Here is a 19,321-nt window from a genome sequence, read left to right as displayed (position 1 = left end):
ACCTCTCTTCCACACTCACCATTACTCTGAACTATTAATCCCAAGTACTTAAACTCATCCACCTGCATCCTCAACATTCCTCTATCCTCCCTCTCATTCACACACACATGTTCTGTCTTAGTCCTACTGACCTTCATTCCTCTCCTCTCTAGAGCATATCTCAACCTCTCCAGGGTCTCTTCAACCTGGTCCCTACTCTCACTACAGATCACAATGTCATCTGCAAACATTATAGTCCACGGGGCCTCCTGTCTGATCTCATCTGTCAACCTGTCCATCACCACTGCAAACAAGAAAGGGCTCAGAGCTGATCCTTGATGTAATCCCACCTCCACCTTAAACGCATCCATCACTCCCACCGCAGATGTCACCACTGTCACACTACCCTTGTACATATCCTGTAGCACTCTTACATACTTCATGCCAATCCCGACTTCCTCATACAACATCACAACTCCTCTCTAGGCGCCCTGTTATATGCTCTCTCTAAGTTCACAAAGACACAATGCAACTCCTTCTGACCTTCTCTATATTTCTCCATCAATACTCTCAGTGCAAACATCGCATTTGTAGTGCTATTTGGATGGCTCTGCTGAGATCTAAGAAATATTTTTTTTCCAGAGAAAGAGTGGTAGGATATTGGAACAGCCTTTCTAAACAGAAAACTATAACAGAATTAATAATGGAAGGAGTGGACAGAAGGTATTTCTTGTGAAGGGGTGCAGAAAAGTATACTTTGCCTACATATGATGTACAGCTTATTGACAATGCAGGGATATACATACACTTGGGCTCTGCTGTCTTCACCTTTCTTTAAAACCTGTATTTCTTTGTTTATATTATTTCTTGTAATCTCTAGTAGCGTCTCACAAACAGGATGAATTACAGCCACTGATATCTAGTACTGCATGTCATTTGTAAGAAACAGATATGCTACAGCCACAAAAGTATTAGGTTTAACATGGTAATAGAGAGATATGTGTAGAGAGATGCATATATTTTGTAGCTTATACAAGCTGTTTCTACTTATCTGTTTTTTTTTTATGTTTGTTTTCTTAGGTTTCCAGCCAAGAGGATGTTTCTTTCAGCCCACCAGGCCCTGAGTTTGTGAGCGATGCATTCAGTACTTTAGCCCTGGATGCTGAGGATCTTCAGAAGGACATGGAACAGCTAGGAATGAGTCGTGTCACAAACAGCACAAACCTTACAGATGACAGTAAGTGTGGTGGTGGAACCTTTTACAGGCAGCTGCTGTCTGCAGCATAGCCCAGCTGTTCCTCCAGCAGATAGTGTTGTTGCCTCACAGCAAGAGATTCCCCAGTTTGATTTTTGGCTAGGATGCCTTCTGTGTGGAGTCTGTATAGCCTCCCTGTGTTCACATGAATTTCCTCTGAGCACTTTGGTTTCCATACACCTTCCAAAATATGCAGTAGGTGGATTGGACACTCTATGTTGGGTGTGTGTGTGTGTGTGTGTGTGTGTGTGTGTGTGTGTGTGTGTAAGTGTGTGGGTGTGTAAGTGTGTGGGTGTGTGTGTAAGTGTATAAGAACAAGCATGTCAGGGCTATCCACCTGGCAGTGCAAGCCTTGGTTCTACATGATTGTTAGTGTTGACGTGATATCCTGACCCCTTGTGCAAAAATGGGAAAAAGGGGCTGTTGATGGATGAATGGTTTTGTCCCACTTTTAAAACTCTTAGGCCTGTAGGTACTGAACTAATTGACTATACAGTGACATTATTTATCATTGTCATATGGTTTTCCTCTCTGTCTTTCCCTCCTTCCCTCCTCTTTCTCTATGATGTAGATTGTAAAATACAGTCAGAATAAGAAATTGATATTGCATGAAATACCATATCTTCTGTGGAAAAGTTGGAGTAGATGTGTTCCTCTCTAAAGATATTCGTTATCTTCTGTCTGTTGACTTCAGTCAAAATATCTAAAAAAATTTCAACTGCATGAAGCTACAAGTCACAGTCACCATACAATAATGAAATAAATCTTTGCTAGATTAGGTTTCCTTGATGAAGATGTTCTTCATTCTCACTGCTGCAGTACCCTTTTGGTTGTATGGGCTGTGTCTGCCCAGGACACAACTGACGAGCTTCACAAAGCTGTAGCTCCCTCCCACATCTTCATTCTGACTGCTTACTGACCAGGCCATTGGAGGGAAATCAGCAGTCAGAGTGAAGAAATCTTCAACACTTTCTTTCCACCTCTAGGGGAAGATGTTCTGAGGGTTTTTAGAAGCCTCAGTTAACCTTCAAGCTTCTTTTCTGGCAAATAACACCCCATACCTCTCAACTGTACAGGTTTTCACAGAATGTCCAGAGTTTTGCCTCATATTTTTAGCCCGTTTTTCATAAAATTGTGGTTTTCTGGCAAATTAGTTGCAAATCACTAGAGACTGAAGTTAGAAAATAATGACAGACATTTGAATTTCAGACTTCATACCCTTCAGCAAATTTATGCTAATGCAAAACCTGTTATTCTATCAACTTTCTAAGTTTGTAAGAGCAGTATTTAAAAATTGTCCCTATTTTGGGGCCTTTGTCCCACTTTTATTTATGGCTTTGTCCAGAAAAGTTGTATTTTCCCTTAAAGAAACTTGGTATTTTATCCTCAGTATCAGAAGTTTCTTGTCAGAGACCACTGTTTTGAGTTGTTGGTTTATTTTTCTTTATTTGGAGGCTGTGTTTATGATAAATGTGTACTGCTTTTGTAAACTTTTGATTTGTTTGTGTGATTTTAAGGATCAGGGAGTGTTTCTATAGGGAAGAAAATGTTTCTGATGTGTTTTATGCTTGTGTATACTTTGTAACAACTTACCCTTTTTTCTCAGGGTGAATTGAGGATTTAGTGCCTTATTTCTGAAAGAAATTTCTAGGTTCTACGTATGCTTTTACAGACAAAGGGACTATATGTGAAAGTGTGTGAATGTGTGTGTTTGTGCGTGTGCGCCCGCTGCTTGTGAACACTTGTTTGACAACTTACCCTCCCACAGACTGGTTCCAGCACTGCTTACCCATATTTAGACCTCTTCCCTGGTGACAGCATGGATATTTACTTTGCTCTTTCCCTGCTGTAACTAAAAACTAAAAGAACAACACAAGAAAGAGCCCTTCCTGCCACCTCAGGCAATGACAGTGCCTCAGCTATGAGCGAGTAAACCTGTAGTGGCCAGCTATTGTTATTCAGGCCAATCACTTTTTTCTTTGGGTTCCTGTGCTGTAGTCCTTTCAACCCCAATGGACAAAGGGTCAGCCACATCCTCTTCATCTGTTCCACTGTCCACTTTGGGCTTGGGAGAGCCATTTACTTTGGATATGGGAGACAATCCTGGGGATGCTTCTTGGGGTAGCTGGGGAAAGAGACCTCTTGACCTGGCTAAAGTCCCATTTATAGTTGGTTTTCTTCCAGGGTGTTACCTGTAAAGAAAAAAAACAAATGTGTTAGGCATTGTTCATCTGAAGACATGTTGCCTGCTCACAAAGATGATTTTTTTACCTTAGCCAGGCAATTATTATTGTTGTTGTTATTATTATTATTATTATTATTATTATTATTATTATTATTATTAATAATAATAATCCTGGTGCTCAAAATTCTGAGCAGAATTTGTTAGAGAATTCTGACATGTACACAGACAAATCTTCCTTTCCTGAAGATTCCCAAGCCCACATTTCTGATTTCCTCACCATCTCCGTTGGAAGAGTTTTCTTTCTTTCATACTGTTTGCAGGATGAATGAGGAGTGTTTGTAAGAACAAGTGGATGTTCACCATGAATTAAGGAAATGTTATGATATGTTATACATGGATGTACCTCAAGCTACATCCAACCCTCGCATTTTGCCAGCCTTTATGGATATAATTTAATGCTGCCTATAATAATCCTGACTCTTACCATTCAATCTCCAAAATGGCATTTAGACTTTATAAAGTATATCAAACTAACCATTTTTGTTTTGTCATCTTAGCTCAGACCAAGCTTCTGCCTTTGCTATCTTTACCTCTTCACCAGCTGGAAACAGACTGTTGGTCAGTCTCAGCTCCTCCCTTGTGGACAAAGAAGGCACAGTGTTGGACAGATTTGATAAGAGAATTTTCTCTTCTTCCAGTTCAGCTTCCAGAATTCTTAAGCATCAGGCACATATGTGGAAGTTTGCCATGAGCAGGACAAGTTATGCTTCTACCATAATACAAGGCACAATATTCATATAATACAAAGCATAATATTCTCTCCTTCCAGGACACTTCCATAGTACTGATTTAGTACTCTACCTATGGATAGGGAATAACACAACAGTGTTGATCTCTACAGTGAACATAGTACAGATGTTTGATTAACTCCTCATAACAGTAGATGTTCGAGTAGGAAATTGGCATTGCATTACAAGTTCCTGCCCTCCTACACATGGACTGTTATGCCCTTTCCTATTCTATCTCCTTGGGACTGCGGGTGATCTGTCCTACAGTAACCTCTTCTTCTTGTATCTTTTTTTTAGTTTTAAAAGAGTTTTGGTAATACTTCCCTAGTATTACATAAAGAATAAGCAAGGTACTAGGATTAAGGTGTTCCTGTAATTTACAGATCAGGGACCAGGGACATACTAACTAGGGTGCACATCAGGATTCTTTTTTACCTAGCAAAGAAGTGAGTAATTGCATGAATATCTCCTCCTTTTAGTCTTATTGCAGGACTGATATTTGTAGTAAGGAGAAACTGTGCTTATTTGGTGGTGGGATATCTTGACAAGGCTCCAAAAGTCAGGCTAGAAAGGAGGACGTCTACCTTTAGCAATTCCCGCAAATAACAATACAAGCCTATTAATGTTAGCTTGCAGAGTCTCTGACTATATGAATTAGCACTATCTCACAAACCTTGATTTTTTTAATTACCAGTTCAGATGCAGCTTTAATTAAATGCTTCTTGTATAAAAAATGTATGTAAACACAGCCTGTAAGTTCTCTAAATTAACATACTCTTCACTTATGTTTTTTTTATTTTTAAATAGACAGATCAACCGTGGTGCAGTTTCTGTGTCAGACTGTTTGTTGTGCTATAAACATTGTCTAGTTTCTGGTACTGCAAACTGTTATATTTGAAATGATGGTGTACTTTACTGCCATACTGCTAAATTTTAAAATACATACTGCTTTTAGAACGGACCATGTAATTATCATAGAAACGATACTAGGTTAACAGTCACAGGAAAGATAATGTGGCTAGCCATATACACTTTTAAGCAGGCACACAGGAAACATAATGTGGCTAGCCATATACATGTTTAAGCAGGCACACAGGAAACATAATTTGTCTAGCCATATACACTTTTAAGCAGGCACACAGGAAACATAATGTGGCTAGCCATATACACGTTTAAGCAGGCACACAAGGAAGTTCTTGCCACCCTTAACAAGCTCTTTGCAGTGCTCACCTCCCAGATCAAGTAAGGCTTTACATGGTAATCCTGGTGTAAATGTGTGTCTGTCCATGCAGTCATCAAGACTAGCCTTAAGGGTAGAGAAGGTAGTACTTTGCTTGACCTGTAGTGGTAACTTATTCGACAGAATGGGAATACATTGAGTTAGGACCCTGTCCTTCCAGCAAGTCTTGTTTATTTCTTGGGAAAGGTTTAGGTGCCTAATATGGGTGATTGCAGAGCCACTGATTTTGTGAAGAAATGGAAGGTCAGATGGGATTGGGTCTTTCATGGTGCAAGATACAAGTCACCTCTGAGCAGCTGGGAGGCTGTGGTAATCTGTCAGAATAGTTGAAACATTTAAGGCTGTTAATTTTCTTTTTTTTTAACAGGAAACATCTTTATTAAATTATCACTTATTACATAGGCAGTCATTTATATAAATGAAAACAAACCATATTGACATAATCTTAGTTGTAAGCATTATGCATCACAAAACATATTGACATAATTTTAGTTGAAAACATTATACATCACTTACAATATCTCCAGTCATTGCGAGTCAAACATTACATAGCTCATTCATCCTGCCTTTTTTTAAACCTCATTCCTCCCCTGTATGTATTGTTCCCACAGTTCCCATTTTTTCTATGTAATTTCCTCCTAACCTTTTCTAAAGATCCCAATACCAGTTGTTTTATCTCTGTTACTATAGGAACAGCCGAAAGAAGATGATGATGACTATAGGTTCATAGGTTCGTACTAGGCTAACTGCCCTTGCAAGCCATTTTAAACCTAGCCAATTATCCTCTGTGAGATTCAAACACTGTACCTTGTGTTTGTAAGGCAAATACCTTAACCATTTGGCCACCCTCCCAACCCATATTCACCACTTCTAGTACAGTTGGTTTAGGCTTCGATTTCTATTTTATTAGTTGCTATCCACAACTTCTCTGGTTGATAAAATTATGCGTGACCTGTGTATAAGACTAAAGGGACTAAATATATTCTAACTGTTTGTATCTTACTATCCATATTCATATAACAGAGCTTCCAGTTTCTCAGTTTTTGTATTATCTTTTGTTTAGTCTCTTCCCATATATCCTTAGCTGCCACACTGGAATCACTTTTAATCCATACTCATCCTTTTCTCACTTCACCATAAATATGGATCTTGCTGAATCAATCTATGTGTGGGTACATAATTTACAGCCGAACTGCCACAGTAGAAGGAAAAGTCTTTATTGCAAGGACAAAGTGAGCACTTTTACGACCTTCCAGGTCGCTTCATTCGACTTAATAAAATATGGGATGTTTTATTAAGTCTGATGAAGCGACCTGGAAGGTTGTGAAAGCTCTCACTTTGTCCTTGCAATAAAGGCTTTTCCTTTTACTGTGGCAGTTCGACTTTTTATACATACTATTGGCTCTGAGGTGAAGACCGAGCTGTTCATCTGGTTACCTGTGTTTTTTTCTTTCTCTACATAATTTACAGTTATTGCGTTTGTTTTAGCTTCATTAATTTTGTATCCTGAAAAGATCTGAAACTGTCTCAAAATATTCTACAACACTGAAATGTCCTTTTCTGTTTTTTTAGTCAGGTGTAAAATAATATCATGTGCAAATAGAGCCAGCTTTTCTTGACTACCAGGCCAATTATATTCTTGAATTTCTGAGTCCCTTATTTTCTTTGCCAGTGGTTCTAAGTATAATGCAAATAACAAACAGGAAAGAGAACACCCTGCCTGCTTCCTCCGCTCAAGCAGAAATGATCAGAGAGGAACCCCCACCCACTTTTATGTTCACCTCTGATCCTTTATATATCCTACTAATCAACCTTATAATTTTATCAGAGAATGCAAATGCTTCCATTGCCCTGCTCATAAAGTCCCAGCTTACTCTGTCAAATGTTTTCTCTGCATCAAGACCCATCAACAACAGTGGTATTTTCTTACATTCTGCTTCCCTGTGGGCCATCAGTGTCCTGTTAATGTCAAATGTTTGCCTCCACTCGACAAAGCCACATTGATCCATATCTGGCAATTCTGGCATCATGTTTGCTATTCTTTTAGCCATTGTAGGCATAAACACTTTATAACATTGGTTTATTATTGAAATGGGCCTGTATGAAGCTGGATCGGATGGGTCTTTACTCTCTTTAGGTATTAATGCCACCACTACGTTTTTCCAGGATGATGCTACTTCCAAACTTCCACAAGAATGACATCTATTCCTGGAGACTTTCATGTGGATTGGTTATATATCACCATTTTTGTCTAATTGCCTGCTATCCTAATTATTAGTAATTGAGCTTCATCCACCTCTAACCTTATTATATTTATTCTTCCATAAACATTTTCATTTGTCCCTTTTCTTGATTTCCATATTTCTCTGCTTTATACAGACTTTCACAGAATTTCCAAAGTATTTCTAGTACCTCTACAGGATCTGTTGTCATTTTCATTATTATAGGCTCCCTAAACTTGTCGACAGCCCTTTATACTTTCTGTTGCCGAAGTCATTATGCTAAAATTTTTTGCGCTTTAGGGTTATTATAAAAAAAAAAAATTACTTAATAACAGTCTTTCTAAACTCATGGGTATTATCAAGCTAATCTCTTATTTTCTGTTTAGCATTCTGCAGTTACTCTTCTTGCTTTTCTTCTTGTTCTGTGTAATTCCCCCTATTCTGTAATACTTATAGGTTCATAGATAGGTACTAGGCTTTCGGCGCAAGGGCCTACGTAAGCCTAGCCAACAAGGTTCCCTGGCTTACGCCACCCAAGAAAGTTATTTTCCTGTGCCGCTGTCGAGCAGAGAAACAGAAGTGATCCCCGGGGTGTATTTCATATTTCCCATCCACTCATCAAGATTTTTCTTGAAGACTGCTAATGAAGAACTTTGCTTGACATAGATGAGTAGCCTGTTCCAGAGTATGGGAAGTCTCTGGGATAGGAATCTATCCCTCCAGCATGTCCTATTTATTGTGGTGACAAGGTTTAGGTCCCTACAGCGTGTAGCTTGGAGGGATTGGGATTTCTTTAGGTATAGCATGTTCAACAGCTCTGAGTTTGACACAGCTTTATATGTTAGGCAGAGATCACCTCGGAGTAGGCGATATGCTACGGAGTAAAGCTGGAGTTTTTTGAGACAGTCAGTGTAGGGCATTTGTTTGAGTCCAGTAATCCTCTTTGTGAGGTACTTCTGTGGCCTTTCCAGCTGCTGCAGATGTCTTGTGAGGTACATTCCAAAAGGGGCGTTGTACTCTATAATGGATCTAATGAGTGTCGAGTAGAGGGGAAGGATGACCTCTTTTTTCCTGGATGAGAACCCTTTTATGATGAGGTGTGCCATGTAGAAGGACTTCCTGACTACTGTGGCGATGTGACTATCAAAGGAGAGACTACTGTCCACCTGGGTCCCAAGGCCTCTTATCACGCATTCAATGTTAAGCAGATTGCTGCCTATGTATTAGTTCATGGGTACAGAGTTTATACCAAAGGGGATGACACTGCACTTTTTGGCATTGAGCTTGAGGCCATGGCTCTGACACCAGGCATCCGTCTCAGAGAGGCCCTTCTGTAGGATTTTCACATCATTTGGGGACTTGACTATGGCTCCTAGTCTGCAGTCATCTGCGAACTTTGTTAGCCAGAGGCCTTCTGTGTTAGCCTGTACTTCAGAGAAGTAGATACCAAACAGGAGCAGTCCCAGGACGGAACCCTGTGGTACTCCACTTGTCACTGGTTTGAGGTCAGATTTGGAGTCTGAAACTTTTACAGTGTGGGTTCTGTCAGTGAGCCAGTTGGCAACTCATCTTGTGACGTAGGGATTTATGCCTAGTTTATTGAGTTTAGCTATAATTCCAGAATGGGGGATGGTGTCGAAAGCCTTGGCGAGGTCAAGATAGGCTGTGTGAACCACCTTACCCTCATCTACGGCTTTGGTGACTGCCTCAAAGAAGTCGATCAGGTTCAGGAGGCATGATCTGCCTTTCACAAACCCGAACTGGGTGGGATCCAGAGTTTGGAGGTTACCAATGTCTTTGTTTATGAGTTCCATGATGATACGTTCCATGGCCTTGCAGACCAGGCTTGTCAGGCTAATAGGTCTATAGTTCCCAGGATCAGTGGTGGCTCCCCCTTTGTGGAGTGGGATAACTGTTGCTGTGCGCCATTCAGTGGCCACAAAGCCTGATGCGAGGCTATTATTGAACATGGTGCTTAAGTGAGGAGACATTTCATTCTGAAGTTCGTGTAAAACGCAGCCTGGGATGTTGTCCAGTCCCACGGATGCTGTGTGTTTGGCTTTAGAGAGTGCAGCTTTCACCTGCGTAGTTGTGATTACATGGACTCTGCATTCTTCCTGTATAGATATGGGCCCTTTAGGGGGTGGGGGGGTAAAGTTAGCGCTGAACCTATCTGCCTAACGATTGTCAGTTGCTCCAAGCAATTATTGTTACTTCTTAACCATATATCTCTTTCTTTTATTTCCACCCTGTTTTTAAACTCTAATTTAATGTTATCCTCCTCCCTAGCTATATTTCCAGAAGAAATTTATATCTTCTATAATAGCTCCTGAATAATTACCACTACCCATTCCTTAAATTCCTCTCTTTTCAGAGTATAGGTGGGAAAGCACAAGTGACTAATTTTTATTTATTACCTTGTGTTTTTAGTTTAGTTATTATTTGGCACATGATCTGTAAAGGTTATTGGGTGCATATTAAGACTTTCAATTAAATGCACACATTCCTGTGAAAGTGAATTCTGCCTAGCCTAGCCCAGTTTTTGTATCTTGGGAAATAATATTTGAATTCACTCTGAACTACTGGTACTGAATTCACATCTTCCATGCCAAATATTTTTATAAATATCTTTTAAAAGGCTACCCTCCTTTGTTATATTTCCCTTCTGGGACACATCTTCGCTGCTGCAAATCAAATTCCAGTCCCCACCTCTACGTAATATTCCTTGCTAAAAGCTGATTATTTCTCCCAGAATTTTCTTAAACTCCATTACAGCAGTTTTAGGTAGAATATAAATACATGTCATTGTAATCTTCCACCCTTGCCAGTAGCTCCTTCATACTATAAATCTACCATTATTATCATTTTGTCCTGTTCTATCAGTATTGGAGCTCCTCTTGCAATTAATATGAGTACTTATCTTTTCCTTTGTCCCAGGTATTCCGTTGAATAACCATCCTGAAAACCTTTCTTTATCAAAGTCACATGTTCATTTCTTTCCAAGAGTGTCTCAAGCAGCATAGCTATTTGTACTTCATGTTTTTAATATAGTTCAGTACTCTTTCTTTTTTGTATTTATCTGGGAGACCATTGACATTTAAAGACATTACAGAAAGCATCATTGTGTTAAAAAGTTATTCCTATATTTTATGTGTAACAGCATTTTTGTTAAGTGTCTAGTTTCAGCTTTTATGTTACATGCATACACTGTTTTGACAGGTTGATCTTTTATACAGTTGTTTCTTGTCATACCCATTTGAGTTTATGTCACTCTTACAAAACTTTTTGTTTTACTGAAAGCCCTCAAACAAAAAGAAAAAAAGAAAAACACACCCAAATATCCCCTAAAACCTATTAACTTTATCCTAACACAGAAAAGTATATATATATATATATATATATATATATCTTCAAATATTGACATTTTAACCTCCTAATAGGAACAAGTCTCCCAAACTGACAGCTACACCCACAGACTTGGGCTAACTTAAAAGAAAATGTATCCATGCTAAGACACATGGTACAGCCTGTGCTTCTACTAAGTGCCGTCTGGTTTTGTCTTATCTTTGTAACTCTCCCAGCTGGAAAAAACACTTGAATGCTTTCAGAAAACATTATCTCCTAGCCATGTCTCTTTATCAGATTGTCTCCATGGAGACATGCGGACTAGATACAAAGTTGCTACCAAAAGCATATATTTATTTGCTAGAAAAAAGCTTTATGATATTCAATGTTCTTTTTCATTTACTTGCTTTCTCTTAAAACATGTTACTAGATTAAGCCAAGGGCCATAATCCAGTCATTCCCCTATGCCAGAATGAAAAAGTGCAGTTTATTTTTATTTTGCCATGCTGTTTTGACCAGACTTTTTTTTTTTTTTTTTTTTTTTTTTTTTACATTGCACTGCCTATATTTCTTAAACTGAACAAGGAAATAGAGAGAAGAAGGGATATGGAAAAAAAGAGCACCTGTTTACATTAGTTTCCCCATTATACTTAAACCTAATTGAGAAAACTTTACATTATGCCATGCAAAAAATCATGCACTATAAAAATATTACTATCAAGAAGAAAATATGGATTTACTTGCAGTTAACTTTCTCCCTCCTCTTCCCCTCTACAAAGTATTTTCAGAACATTAATGACATAAAGTAGGCATTTGCTTTAGAGTCCCCTACAAGATTAGCAAAGTGAAAAAGTCCAATATTTCCAGATTTTCCTGACTTTCACGATTCAAAAATATAATTATTGATTTGTAATCCCACATTTGTCAATTTTCCAAGTTACTGGTTTTATTCTTGTTCATCTCCATCTCCCATATCCTGGCTATACTTCATTTCCAATGTACTCTCTATTCTTCTACTCAAGTCTTGTACTTTCTTCCTTCTCTCAAGCATTTTCCTTTGAAACATTATTAAAGGTTTCACTGGCACAGTCTCTCTGTGGTCTTTATTACCAGAAGAATAGGAAGCAGAATCTCCTTCAGTTTCCCAGCTCACTTTTTGTTGGACATACTTTTGTATTTCCTTCTTAGCATGTATTGTATCAAAAAATGATTTTGTCCCTGCAGAAAAGAATATTGTGAAGATAGCTGGATACAGCAATTTGAATCCCAAGCCTGCTTCTCGACATTCCCTGAATAGTGGAATTAATGTATTCCTTTTCTGCCTAGTGTACAGTTAGTAATCATTCTCCACACTCTGCTGTCTCCCACTTTCTTTGTTCTTCTGCCACAGTTTTGTCAGAATCAACTCCTTCTGCTGGTAGGATTGCATCTTTACTATTAAAGATCTAGGTTGCATTCTCATAGCCAGTTTTACAGCATGCACACAGTGTGTCTTTTCAATTAACAACTGCTGCAGTGGAATACCACTCTGCATGCTTATTTATGCTTTCATAAAATGAATACAGTCTGTTTATTCCAGCTTCTGTGGTACAACAGAAAATCTCAGCTTTTCCCTACATGATGTGTCCTCTAATTCTATTATTTTTTGAAACATCTCTTCTTGAGCAGTCTCATATTTAGTCAGCATTTTCTGCATTTTGACCTCTGACTTTTGCAGTTTTATCAACTCATCTAAATATCTGTTTAAAGCTTCTTCAATTTTTCCAGCCTTTTGTTATTTGAGTTGATATACTCCGTCAGTGCTTTGTTTATTTAAATCAGGTCTGTGTGCAGTAGTCTTATATTATTTCTAGGTTACTGGAAGTCACATCTGGAGCTTGTACTGCTTTTTGCTGAACAGCTGCAGTACTCTTCCCAGTCGGTGTTTTTTCCTTACCTTTTGTAGCTGATTGTCTTTCATGTTCTCTATATTAATTTTTCCCTGGCATCCAGGCAGTGCATTTAATAGCCACTTACTAAAATTTACCCAAAACTATAAGTCCACCAGCTTTGTCTTCTGAGTTTCTGGTTTCACATTGGGAGACCTAGAATTAACCTGTTACTCAGTGTGCATTCTAAGGCCTTCAATTTTTCTTGGGTGAAAATCATCAGGGGACTTTGCAGTTCAGCAATGTGCTTTGACATGTATATACCAAAGAGGCATTGTATTCAATGAGGGGTCAGATAAGGGAAGAGTACAGTAGCAAGATGACTTCTTTGGATCTTGAGGATAATTCTCTAGGAAATTAACTGGACCAGATAGAAGGATTTCTTGACTATGGTGGAAACATGAAGATACAGTGAGAGAGAGTTGTCCACATAAGGACCCAGGTCTCTTTTGACCATACCTGTTTGAAGTGAGGTATCACTTACAACATATATGGTGAGAGCAGCTTTTATGTTGAATATTACTTTGCTGCAGTTTTTTGCATTTAGCTTGAGAGTGTTTTCATTGCACCAGGCATGTGCATATTCCAGCCCTTGGAGCAATTAGGTATCATTTAATGTGCATATAACAGTACCAAGCAAACCTGGTCATCCGTACTTCTGCAATATTGACTTGGATGTCTGTAAAACAAATGCCAAACAGAAGAAGGCCAAACACTGATCCCTATGGTACCCCACTAGTTACAATTTTGTATTCAGAGAGGGTACTAGTAACTTTCAGAACCTGGACTCTGTTGGATAACTAGTTTGCAACCCATTGGATAAAATAGGGTTTTGCATTGTTTGTCTAATTTATCATTCATACCAGTTTGGTGGATAGTGTCAGAAGCCTTCAGGTCAGGATAAACTGCATGCATTGAGTGACCACTTTCTACACCCACTGTAACTTTTTCAAAGACGTTTACAATACTGGACCTGCACTTCAGAAAGCCAAATTGATTGGTGTCTTCATCAGTTAAGTTGTTTGTCTTCATAAATGAGTTCTGCTGTGACATATTCTCTAGCTTTGTATGTAAAGCTGGTGAGACTGATGGGTCTATAATTACTTGTGTCTGTAGAGAGGCCACCTTTGTGTTGGAGAGTCCTAGCGACTGTTCTTCAGGCATCAGGCATAAATCCTGTGGATAAGCTGAGGTACTGTTTAAGTCGTGATCCAGATAGTACATATTTGCCACTGGGGAGAACGCAGCCTAATATGTTTTCTGGTCCCATAGAAATACTAGCTGTAGACTTTGACAGGCATTCTAAGATTTGTTCCAAGGTAATTTCAGAGAAAACTAAATTAGGGATACTAGTGGCAACAATGTGGTTAGGTGGAGCAAAATTAACATGAAATTTGACTGCTAACATATTGTCTATAGCCTTTAGATTGAATTGTGCAATATTATTATGAGTGAGAGATATCTGAAGTGCACTAAATATACACAGCATTCTGTAGGGTTGGCAGTGGTTTTCTTAACTCTAAATATGTATGAAAATGCATTATTATTATTGGAATATGACAATGGGCTTCGTTTTACTTTTTGTCACCAAAATGAAGTCTTCAAGTTGTAAGATTGTAGTAGTTTCTTGTTTCATGTCATACAGCACATTGCAGTATTTCAGATACAGAGTTATAATTTTCTGTAATGTTTTAAAGAAAACCTGAATATTTTGATGAGAAATATATAGACGTGCTTTAATTATTTTTCTGTGGAGTACAACTACCCAGGTCAGGACTGTCCTACTAAATGTAAGGACAGATGCTAACCCAAAGTCAGTTAGGGGAAGTCAAAAGTCTCCATAGATGGAAGCTTGCAGCAATCCCACTAAAAAGGTACTTTTATCTCAGTTCATAGGCATTTTCATTTAATTTAATTTGGTATACTTTTAAAACAAGTATGATGTCCTATGTAATTAAATGTTTGCATTTTAATTAAATATGCCATTTCATATTTACCGCTTCATTAGTTGTAACATTCATGAAATACTGTACACATGGGTCATCTCATAGTATTTCTGAAAGTAAACGAAAGTAGCAAGGCAGCATTTCCAGAGTACAACTGTTAAACTGCAGAACAGCGGTTTTTCATCTTATACTTAGATGCTGGCAAATTTTTGTTCATTCATAATGTAACAGAGTTCTTAACATTATCATGTAAACAGAGTAGCAATAAAACTTCCATGTGGGATGTGCAGCTCAGCCATCAGAACTGTCCTTTGTGCTGATACTCTCAATAGCAGGAAATCTCAGCAGTAGGGTAGCTTTACCGAACAGCACCATTAAAATCACATGTAAACATCAGAGTAAAAATTGTATCACTATTGGAAGAATGTCAGCAAAACAGTTTAATAAATCATAGGTTATGGTATTGTACTAGACAACTGCCACATATTTTCTCACTTTAGTGGCAACACATCTTTAACTGTTGTTGTTGTTGCAGTTCATCTCTAGTGCATGCCAGCATTAGGCATTGACATATGCTTTGTTTAAAACCTTCAGTGCTAAACTTCAGATCTGTCAATGTAATAGTTGTATAAATGCTAACATTCCAAAGCCTTAACAGGAACATCTTTTATTTTGCTGATTTCTTACAATGAGCACACCAAGGGGAAAAATAGTTCAACTCGTCTTTATCAACGGGACACTTTTTTTTTACTAGTAGAAAAACAGCCCATGAGACATGTTGTAAAGACATTGTCCACAAAAAGGTGTAGAATATCTACCTAGGCATCGTTAAGTTTTTGTTTTTTTGGATTTCATACTGCTCACGGCTCCCTTCTGCAGTTTTCTCTCTCTTATTGTCATGCTTTAATTTCCATGTAATTGATATGTTGCCAACGTCCACATGCTCAGGAAATAGCCCTTGACTGAAATGTTCATTTGCCAAACAGTATTACTACCTTCAGGGTCTGTGCTTTTTCCCAAAGTACAAGGACATTGGAGTTGATTATTTTGAGTACAGGAGCAGTTAATTAATACCTTTTGGAAGGAGATGGTGGTTTATGTCTACATAGAAACAAAGCAACACAAAGAATCATGAACCACAAATCCAAAACAGGTGCCTCGCAACCACAACTACAAGCCACTCGCAATAAAAAGAGGTCTGGAATTCAGGAATTTAAAAAGGAAAAAGTCAAATATAGCTTACAGTAAAATCAATTGGATTTTATATGATCTACTGATGCAAGAGAAGATAACATCAGTTGAGTACACTCTGGCTAATGTTGAGCACCCTAGATTGCCAGGTATATTCAGGATCCCAAAAATTAAGCTTGAGTCTGCATGTAAAGGATAATCTCAAGGGGAATCAATCACTTTGCTCTTTTCTTCTGTTATTGACCTTTGAAGTGGTATAAAATCTGTAAATGTTACTCACCTCAGTTGAGTAGCTTGCATTCATATAACTTTTCCATATTAACTGTTTTAGCATCCTTGTTTTACTGTAATGATAGTGCACTTACCCATACCATAAATATAATAGAACTATTTCTTTTTCAGTAGTAGCTTCATGTACATTTGCGCACTAAAACATCACTTTGTTTAACTTGTGTTTGTATATTATTTGCACTTTGAAAATCCAGCTGTCCTTTTTGATTTTGGGTCATCATGCAGCTATTTTTTCCTTACTATGTGATGAAGATGTTCCACTTTTTAAACGGCGACATTATCATTATCCTTATACTGTTTTATAATCAGAGCTATTCTTCCTTTATTTTTCCTGTAAATGGATTTTAGTTTTACAGGTCACACCCAATCAATGAACCGTAAATAAATAAAAATGCCGGGTTAATGCCATAACTACAGTTCTTTAAATGTCAGTTTATGCCTAATATGTATGTACAGAAAGGCACAGTTTTCAGCATTATGCAAGGCACTATATAACATTTCCAGTTCCAGACTTTCTTTGAGTTTATGTCATGTGTGTAGCCTCAATTATTTATATTATAATGATGCCACAACTTTTTAAAGCACTGTAGTCTAGAAAACATATTAATAGTCTAGCATCTTGCCTCCTGCAATGTTTTAATTGTCTGGCTAATTGCTTGTATTGCTCAAGATGACATTCACTTATATTGTTTGAATTACTGTCTTTGAGTTTAGAGTGCAAAGATCTTCGTGCAGTTTGGAAAGAAAATCTGTAGAATTAATAATGAGGAATTGGTAGAGCCTATAACTTATGTTATGCTCTCGTGCCAACTTTTCACTAGCATGAGATGAGTAGTTATAGCAAAAAACTTGTCTATAGTTTGTATTTTTGTCTGAGTCAATTAACATAGCTTTGCATGTGAATTTATTATTATTTCAAATTAATACAGACCCTTGTGACGTGTAACACCTAGAAAAACACTTTAATGTATTCTGTCCCCAGTGGACTTCTTGTACACAAGTGACACCTGAGGAAAGAAACTGAATGTATAAATTATTTTCTTCTTTATGGTTTGGAGCATCTGTTAATGTGAAGTTAACAAGCATTTATTGGATATTCTGTGGAAAATGAAAATCTGTCAAGTTCATAACAGCAGATTGCCATCAATGTAAAGCTAAAACAACAACAACAACAAAATGATGTTGAACTAAAGCTCAAAATATTTAGACAATAGTACATGATACAAATTCATCCCCACATTGTAAGAGGGTCCATGGAACCTATTTATTTATTTAACAATTTGCTGTCTCAGCTTTAAGAGACCATCTTAAATGAAAGTGGCAAGGCCTTATGTTTCATCTCAAGCTTGTCCAAGTATGAAAATCCAGACAAAATGCCTTATTGCAAAACTTCTGAATAACAGAGAATAATTATCCTTTATTAACAGTGTCAGCTTGTAAATCATGAGCATGTAAAATAGCTTGAATACGTATGGTTCTTGTCTATTTAATTGCTGTTTGAAGAAATGCATTTTATTGTTAGTAGAAAAAATGTGACTATGACAGTTCTGCTGGAATCATTACTAGGGGTTCCAGCACAATACACAATTTCCATTTTAGCTTGTGTTTGAGTCTGATTTATGCCCTCTTGAAGTAACAGTACTCTGTTTACTTTTTAAAAATGGTCAGGTTTGTGAGAAGTGTTCCAGTACTGTAATTTTTCCCCCAGAAATTAATATTTTATCTGCAGGATCTGTCTTTCATATCTTGAGCATTGACTTGCATCTGTGAGATCTTTCTTAAGTAGATTTGAGTTTCAAGTTTAAATTTCCAAAATCATATCACAGAGCTTGTGCTCTGCTTGAAGATGTGTTATGCTTTCAGCTGCTGAATACTAGAAGTTATGTTTTGATATGCAATTTTCAAAAGTTCAGTATCTGTACTTAAAGATTTATATACATATGGCCTTCTGTGAGATAACCTGTTCTTGTTTTCCCATTATTAAAATGAGCCCTGCAATCAATGTGTAAAATTTGGCCAATATCTGTGTTGCCACTCACCCTGATTCCTTCTTCTTCTTTTGGCTTTTCCCGGTTAGGGGTTGCCACAGTGGATCACCTGTCCGCTCATGATTGCCAGTGGAGTTTTACAGTGTCGAGTTGCCAGCCCAGCACCCAACCTTCCATAGAAAGCACACACATGCACACACTCACGTCTAGGGCCAATTTAGAGTTTCCAATCCACCTACAGTACATAAAAAACAAAACAGTCACGGATTTAAGTAAAACACAGTTCAAACAGAAAATGCAATAAAACAAAAACGAACTGAGTAGCATAATAATTTAATCATAAGAACAAAGCTTTCAGGTTAAACACCCTTCATCAGTATTAACCCAATACACCTACTAAAAACAGTTTATATAAACCTTAATTAAGTCACAGCCAATAAAATTCATCACATATTATTAAAGAAACACCGCATTTTTAAAAAAATACATATTAAGATATTGCATAGATCCTAAGAATAAATACATGAAAAATTAACGTAAACAATTTTGTCTTTGTTTTAAAACAGGTTTCAGTGATACCATTTTATTTAAGCCAGGTAATTTATCTGCAGATAGACAAATGCCTTAGCAAAGCATATAAATGAGACTAATTTAGAGCATGGTTTCATGTTTAAAGTTATTGGAAATGTAACTAAGAATAACAGATGGGGTGATACAAATACTAAATTAGAATTGAGTGAATATAAATGGATACTTCTTCTATCTGCAGATAAATTACCTGGCTTAAATCAAACGGTATCACTGAAACCTGTTTTAAAACAAAGACAAAATTATTTACGTTAATTTTTCATGTATTTATTCTTAGGATCTATGCAATATCTTAATATGTATTTTTTTAAAAAATGTGGTGTTTCTTTAATAATATGTGATGAATTTTATTGGCTGTGACTTAAGGTTTATATA

At 37.4% G+C, this 19,321-nt stretch overlaps 1 protein-coding gene across 1 annotated transcript in view; it reads left to right on the top strand.

Moving 5' to 3' along the window:
- LOC122792429 (synapse-associated protein 1-like) overlaps positions 1-18,986 on the top strand; it is a 353,118-nt gene extending 334,132 nt beyond the window's left edge. Inside the window, exons 8-9 of the mRNA XM_044060219.1 lie at positions 1,060-1,216; positions 18,925-18,986. Coding sequence (XP_043916154.1) covers positions 1,060-1,216; positions 18,925-18,986 — 219 coding nt within the window. The remainder of the gene's footprint in view (positions 1-1,059; positions 1,217-18,924) is intronic.
- Positions 18,987-19,321: the final 335 nt, after the last annotated feature.

The sequence above is a fragment of the Protopterus annectens genome, chromosome 1.part2 (genome assembly GCF_019279795.1).
Source record: "Protopterus annectens isolate FY-2018-M chromosome 1.part2, PAN1.0, whole genome shotgun sequence".
Classification (NCBI taxonomy): domain Eukaryota; kingdom Metazoa; phylum Chordata; order Ceratodontiformes; family Protopteridae; genus Protopterus; species Protopterus annectens.
Note: the sequence above shows the minus strand (reverse complement) of the source record. Positions and strands in the feature narration are given on the sequence as shown.